Source organism: Stegastes partitus, unplaced genomic scaffold, assembly GCF_000690725.1.
Source record: "Stegastes partitus isolate 25-593 unplaced genomic scaffold, Stegastes_partitus-1.0.2 Scaffold22, whole genome shotgun sequence".
In the NCBI taxonomy this organism is placed as follows: Eukaryota; Metazoa; Chordata; class Actinopteri; family Pomacentridae; genus Stegastes; species Stegastes partitus.
The window spans coordinates 757,224-764,915 of NW_007577753.1; the positions used below are offsets into that span (position 1 = coordinate 757,224).

At 38.9% G+C, this 7,692-nt stretch overlaps 1 protein-coding gene across 1 annotated transcript in view; it reads right to left on the minus strand.

Moving 5' to 3' along the window:
• Positions 1-746: 746 nt before the first annotated feature.
• Positions 747-7,692, minus strand: part of sfxn5b (sideroflexin 5b) — a 13,946-nt gene continuing 7,000 nt past the window's right edge. The window contains exons 8-14 of the mRNA XM_008295034.1: positions 7,613-7,669; positions 7,295-7,360; positions 6,972-7,062; positions 6,486-6,601; positions 6,153-6,238; positions 3,202-3,319; positions 747-2,955 (exon numbers count right to left, since the gene is read on the minus strand). Of these exons, the coding sequence (XP_008293256.1) occupies positions 2,878-2,955; positions 3,202-3,319; positions 6,153-6,238; positions 6,486-6,601; positions 6,972-7,062; positions 7,295-7,360; positions 7,613-7,669 (612 nt within the window). The 3' untranslated portion in view covers positions 747-2,877. The remainder of the gene's footprint in view (positions 2,956-3,201; positions 3,320-6,152; positions 6,239-6,485; positions 6,602-6,971; positions 7,063-7,294; positions 7,361-7,612; positions 7,670-7,692) is intronic.

Below are 7,692 nucleotides of genomic sequence, written 5' to 3' on the forward strand. Positions count from 1 at the left end.
AGTTATTTATCTTTTTTATATTATTTTGTTGTCTTTCTTTACTTGGCAAATAGCAAATTCAAAAAACAACTAAAATCGTGAATTGTACATATGGAAATCATTGTAATGTATTTTTTTTTTAAGTTTTATTTTTATTCCTTTTTTTTTTTTGCATATTCTTATATTTTGTGCTACTGGGATAGAACAATTTCCCCTGTGGATCAATAAAGTTTATCTAAGTCTAAGTGTGAATGACTATTAAAATTGTTTCAGTGAGCTGAAACTAGACTGAACTGAACAAAAGTGTAAAACAGATTAATCATACAATCATCATTTGCAACTTTTTTATTTTTTAAAGAATTCAACACAAATAGTTTTAGACTTACACTCCTATTATTGTTGCCACCAGAGGACCCAGTTAACCTTATGAGATACAATAGTGCACATCTTTTTTTTCTGAATATTGTACACAGACAGCTGAGAGTCACTGAAGTCTAATTCCTTGTTTGCATGTACAAATTGATTCTGATTATAATTACAAATTAAGTACAAGCATTATACTCTAAATTAAACAACCTAAATGAATCTGCACGCTTAGCCTCCATCTTCAAGAATAAATTTAAAAAACAATAATAATTTTAAAAAATTGTGGATATGGTGCTAAAGGTAAAGCAGTTATGAGATCTATTCAAAGCCTCATGCAGAGCAGGACTAATATCTTCAAGCAACAACTAAGCAGCTGAAGTAAAGAGTCCAAACACTGTGTATACAGGGAGAGTGTATTTATTATAATATATAGAGATGTTTTACACTGTTTGTCTAGCAAACATTAAGTAGTAGCAGTAGAAGTATTATACAAAGAATTAAAAACAGAATCAGTCGAACAATATATATATATGTATATTTATATATATAGGCTAAATAAATGTTATATAATATTGTACAAAAGAACAAATTTAATAAGAATTTCTTAAGAATACATCAGTGGTTTAACAACAGTCAGTAGAGGAACAAAACATCCTTCATACAAGTTAGGAAGGAAAGTTAAGTCAAGAGTTTCACATGTTATATCACATTATTTGGGTTAAAATATCTGGCATGTAATCAGCTGTCTTTTTAAAAAGTTTATAAACTATAAACATGTACAGTACAGCATGCATTGTGTTCCCACAGACAGAGCGGCTTCACGTGGTGATTTTGCACCACAGTCACCATCAGCAGGTTTCACATTAGTTTTTATCAGCAGTGCTGCCTGCTGTTCCCAGGAGATATCTGAGAATGTACATTTATTGCGAAATGTTTCCCAAAGGTTGAAAACTTTTATGAACCACTTTCAAAGTCTGGAGCCTCTGTGATTATCAGCGTATATGGCAGTCAATAAGTGACTAGAAACTGCTGTTCAGAAAGGTCTCCATCATATTTGCTTTCGTTTGTCCACCAGAGAACACTGATATGTCGGGTTTTCAGCTGTAAATTGTCCCACTCAGTACACGTCATCTGTGGTTTTCCGTTTTAAGGTATTAAAGTGCTGGTATATCATTAGCAATATATTTTTTTTTAAATTAAAAATCAAGTATTGGTCAGGCTTAAAAGAAGCCCCCTGATTCAAATTAATGATCACCTGATTACAACCAGAAAAAAAAGTCAACTACTGCTTTTTTTTTTTTTCCTGACTCAGACTTGAAAATTTCACCTCTTCAGATCGAGGAACAAAAAATAATCTATTTGTCGAGAAACTGTAAGCAGACAACGCTTCATTTTTATGTGTCACACAGTAGAAATAACTGGACACCACTGATTTAGGAGCTGATCTGCTGACATAAGATGAATTAAATAGCAGCTAATTCGCTAACAAGCTCCTGTTTAGCACCAAAACCTGTCAGTCGACTGTCTGCTCGCTCTGACTTGACAAAAGAGGAAGCAGGATTGTACTTTGTGGCAGCGCTGGTGATGCAAAGCCACATGCATGAGAACAGATCATATACATATGCTTGTGTGAAAATGGACCGCAGGATTGCTGCATTGCTGTGAAGAGTTACTCTTTGTGATAAACCCAGAGAGAATTATTATCTGACTCTGCAGCTCCCCTCACTTCTACAGAGCTTCATAACCTCCATCACCTCTCTTTTTTCTTTTTTCTTTCCCAGCCTCCGAGCTTCACTGTTTAGATTCACTCGCAGCTGTTTTTCAGCAAAGCAGCTCTGACAAACTCACTGCACAGCTGCTGACCACAGTGGAGCACTTAGCAGCTGAAAATCCAGATATTTTCCTCCCATGAGGGGGGTGGAGACCAAAAAGTGACTCTGAATGTTGGACTTAAAAGTCATCAGGTGGCCAAAAATACAGCCCCAAATAAATAATAGCTCTGCTAGATGTGTAAATAGGAATCTGTCAAGACATTTGCCACATCAAGAGTTGATATTATGTCAGTGTTCTGTTTAGCATAACCCCCCCAGTGGACAAAAATACAATGTATTGCATATTAAATTGCAATTATAGCCTTAAAATATACTTGAGTAGCCAGAGCTACGCTTCAGTAGGCCTCCAAAGTACAACATGTTTGGGAAACACTCTAATGTACATATTAAACAATTCATTAATGCTAAAAATGGATCTTACAGCAAATAAAACACCATTTCTATACACAGAGTTTCGAAAAATCAGGAAAAAACTCCCAACAATCCGTGACTCGATAATTACCCGAGCACAGTAGAAAACAGGTTTAGAAACACTGGGTTAGTACACGATGATCTACAGCGATAACGATGCAGCAGATAGTTCCCCAGCCTGTCGACAGGAGGAACCCTGCTGCAGGTTCTCCCCTCGACAGCTTCTCACGCCGCAGCCTCGCTGCCGTCCTCGCTCTCCGTTCTCTCCTCTCCCACACCGCGCCATCCATCATAAACCCTTGTTGTAGGTCACCACCTTGCAATCTGTTGCCATGGCGATCTCCGGCTCAAGGCGAGATACTTCAATCTGCCCAAAATAAATAATTAAATAAATGAAATTAAACCGAAGGTAAGAATTCAGCGCTGCGCCTCTGTCTTTAGCCTTGAAAGTCATTTTTAATCAGACGCGGGGAGGGGGGGGCATCTGGAATAAGAGGTGTGGGCCGGGGCTGTGCATGTCAAGTGGTGGATACGTAATTTGAATTTTTCCACAGCTGCTCCCTGAACCATCTGGGCTTTAAAGCAGCAGCTCATCTGACAGTATATAATGTACCTGAGACATCTGGGGGAACAGGCTGATGGCCACAGGCAGCGAGAGGCCGAAGGTGACCAGGCACACAAAGCTGTGGATGGGCAGCAACAATCTGCGGTTGCTCTGCAGGAATCGCAGCCTACACAAGTCAAGACAAAGATAAAAACAAAAGAAACGTGAGCCTGCAGTGTGGATCGATCCCAGATGACTACTGCAAAAGCCCAGAGTTATTTTTGGATCTGGAGAAAAAAACATGGTGTGCAGATTTGGGGGAGCTGTTTCACTCAGCTGGTGGGTGGGACATTTATCTGTCTGTGTGAGTTCAATGAGCAAGAGATGGTGTTTTATTTAATTCTACATTAACACACCGTATTTGATTCTTTTTGTATCTTCTCTGACTGTAGTGACCTACTAGTATAGAAAGCACTCTGGGGCACAACATATGTCGGCTTTGGCTCACTACACAGATTATTTACAGTGTATTTTTAGTCCAGACTCAGACACACAATGCTGCCCTACAAAGACAGAAAGCAGTAACTGAAGCAAGGATGAAGATGAGATATGAAGGGTTTAAGGCAGGTGTGGCAAATGTTAAAACAAATGAACAGAGAAAAAGTAAATTTAATGGTGTCTTAGGCAGATTTCCTGGATAAGGAAGAGCTGATGCTGCAAAACGGGGCAACTCATGTTAGTCATCCTCCAGCAGGCAACTAGCTGTTCATAGTGTTTAGGTGGTTATCAGAGGTTTTAGCTGCTGTTACTTCGTTCATTGTTTGATTCAACTACTATTCATATTGGATAGTAAATCAGAAAATTTTAGATCTACTTTACATGATTTTTTTTCTGTGCCTGATTATATTTTATACAATAAAGCAAATCTGATTCCGTCCAAAACTCATTTTTGACTAAATGTGCACTTGGTGTGTTTTCAGAATGCTCATACCCGTCCTGTTATTTCTTTTTAATAAAAAATGTTTAATCTTGTAGACCAGCGCTCCCCCAGCGAGGGGGTTAGGACCCCCAAAGCAGCCCTAAAATTAATGTGGAGTCATGAAATGTTTAACAGGATATAAACCAGGAAACATGTATTTCTGAGGCACAAAATGGTGCTTCTTTTTGCTCACTTTTCTCTGACATGTCCTGCTTTCTACTGAGTTACTGAGTCACTAACTTCTTTAAGCCTCTGAACATTTAAAAAAAGATACGGATCAGGTCATAACCAATGGGGCTCATTGGGGGACACTACATCCCTCTTCAACAAAAAAATACAAAAATACATAAAAATAAATAAAAATACATTTTCGCTCATACTATTAGCTCTAAAAACTTTACACTAATTGCAGCTATAAGTTTCATGAAGCATAGATTTCCCTTTGTACTGTCAATAGGTTTCCCCAAAAGCCACCTTGGAGCTTAAACTCCTCATCTCAGAGGTCGCAGATGGCATAGATAGATGGATGGCAAGGTAGGGAAAGAAACAGGTCAGAAACTGACACAGAGACCTAATTATGTTTCATGCCTGAATGTACACCGAACAAAAATAACATTCTACAAACCAGCGTCGACAGCCTCATTAACTGTCTTGTGATTGACGCTCTCAGTCTGCCCATTATCCCTTCCAACATAGTGCATACTCGGTTGTTTCAAAGCGTGAATTCTGCTGCACAGTTGCCATGTTTTGGAATAACATCTGCTTTGATCATTTCCTGGCAATAACATCCTCATTGTCTATGTATATTTCAATACTGTACAATGTAAGTTAATTCTGTTTAAAGGTAATTATTACAAAGACTGGTCCATATTAACACCACTCTCCCTGCAGGTAATACACAAGTTACAGAAACATCTTACTGTCATTAGTTCAATCTGCCACATTCAGAGCAGAGCTTTGTCTCCGCACATCCAACCTTGTTAGTTTATGTACAGCCTGCCAAATGATATTAATCGTGTATCTATGAAGTGTTTTGGATTCACATCTAAGCCGCTGTGTGGAAATATTTAGTCGTGTTGCTAATGTGCACATGCATGTGCTCCCATGGCAACTCTGAAACCACACGTCACAAGTCACAATTTCCCCCTTGCTCATATCTGCTATTGCCCCTCAATAAGCCGCCATTTCTTGGGTTAAATGTACTTAGTTGAGCACATTTGACTGTACTTGGGTAATAAATGTAGATTCAAAATGGGAAAGATCTGAACCAGATTTACTGTTATGCTACCTCAATCTAGACAAGATGTTTGACTCACTGTGTAAAGAACTACATTATTTTTGTTGTCATTTTAGCCTAAAACATTGGTCTGTTCAGTCTGTGAGCAAAAGCCGAGGTTTTAGTGTTTCATATATATATATACACATATATATATATATTAGTTTTTTTCTGACAAATACTTGAGTTTTTACTCTCTTAGATAATATAATGCATCTCTCTATAAGTAACCTTCTCTGTGTCAGCTCTGTTCGTCACCAGCTACGCTCCTCCAAGTGGGAACTTTTCAACGTAGCCTGGGTTTTAACTGATTTGGGGGAAAACTGCATTTTCCTACTATGCCCCATGGGCTTGGAATAATCTGCAGAAAGATCTTAGATTAGAAACACTCAAATCACTTAATAAATTTAAGAGCATCATAAAGAATGTTGTGATGGAGACGTGATTGTTTTTCTTGAGAGGTCCACTATGCTTTAATAGTCGTTCTTGTTGTTTATTTGTATTTGTTGCATCTTAATATGCTGTGATTGGCTGCTACCTTGGCCAGCTCTCTCTTGTAAAAGAGATTTAGAATCTCAATGGGACTTCCTGATTAAATAAAGGTTAAATAAAATAAATTTAAAAATCACACTGGGCCGTGATGGTCATTTTTACCATTTTCTTTTCTCGGCCAACTGACTGACTTCTTATTTGAGAAAATAACAAAAAAAAATGCAGCTCTAGTTGTTTTTCAAAAAAAACACATCACCGTGTTGCTGCACAAACCTCTCGAGGTAGGACATGATGATGGGGGGCAGCACGAAGATCGGCATCGGGAGGACCACACGTGTGAAGGCGGTCTCCATGATAGCCTGGGGATGATAAAGATGAGAGCGATGTGCACACGCTTCATTTAAGACACCGCACTGAGTTGGATTTAATTTTCCCTTTCATGAAATCAGATGGGCGCTGAGTGACACGAGCCGAGCAGGAAATGATACATTTTCCCATTTTCTGCCACCATCACACTTGACAGCAGCAGCAGCAGCAGCGTATAAACACATTCAGTGCAGTCAAGTAACAACTGTGCTGAGCATGCAAAAAAGAAAAGCCACTGACATGTCTTGCAGCGATTTTGGACGACCCCACCACATTGCCGTTGTTGTCCAGCACATCGATACCCTCAGACAGCTCATTGTGTCTCATGAGGCCCACGTTGCAGATGTTTGCACTTGCTGAGGGGGAGGGAGAATAGCAGCTTAGACCGTTTTAACACATTTCACCAGGACCTGAGCTACTGCCGACACACAAGAAAATGCAGCCACAGATCAAAAATTCCGTCTAAAGGTAACCATTTAAATACTCTAATCTTCGTTAGTGCAGCTGGTGAGCAGTTAATTGCAATAAAACACCATCAAACCTGCGATTCATAGCAAGCAGAAATGGCATTGATGCAATTAAGAAGGTCTGAACTTTGAGATTTAAATGCACCATTTTATCATTTGTAAATAAACTGTGACATTAATGAGAGGCTGTGACTCTAACCAGCAGAGGGCCACACAACAACCAGCCTCTTTGTAACTCAAGGTCCTTTGAAAAACCCACCTACAGCCGGGAAGGGAACCAATCTCTGGATTATCATTCTGGTGGCAGGGCTCAGTTTGTTGGCCTTCTGAATCAGCACATTCAGTCCCACCTATCAAATACAAACACATACTAAACCACAAGACAAACACGTGTTACACCTCAGCTAACAAACATAATTTCATTCTTACAGAAATCTCATTTAAAAATGCCAAATTCCAACACATTTCTTATCTGTGTCTTTACAGCTGCAGTGTTCGAGCTGTGCTGCGAGAACTGTTCCAACAGGTAAACAATACAACAAGCAGTGATATTAAGGTCAGTGAACGATAAAAAACACTCACTGCAATGGAGACGGCACTCGTCACAGCTCCCACATAGCCTTGAAGAAACTTAGATGTTGGCGTAGGCTGAAGAGAGACAAAAGAAACACAGCATCGCAGTTTATCACATCGACTAGTGTCAGACAGCTTTAAACTCAATCGTGATATTTTTTTATTTTATCATGAGATATCTTAAGATTGTATTTCATTTACAGAATAAAAAGTGAAAAAGTATTTAGCATGACAATCTACTGTTGGGAATAAACCCCCAAAAATGAATGAATAGAACTTTATACAAGATCTGATAGGGACAAAGAGTAGGTTTCTTTTTGTTTTTACCTTTGTAGCGTTACGGTTCGCATAGTTCACGCAGGCATTGTGACTCTGATTCAGCCACTAAAAAGAAAAAGGAGAAGAAA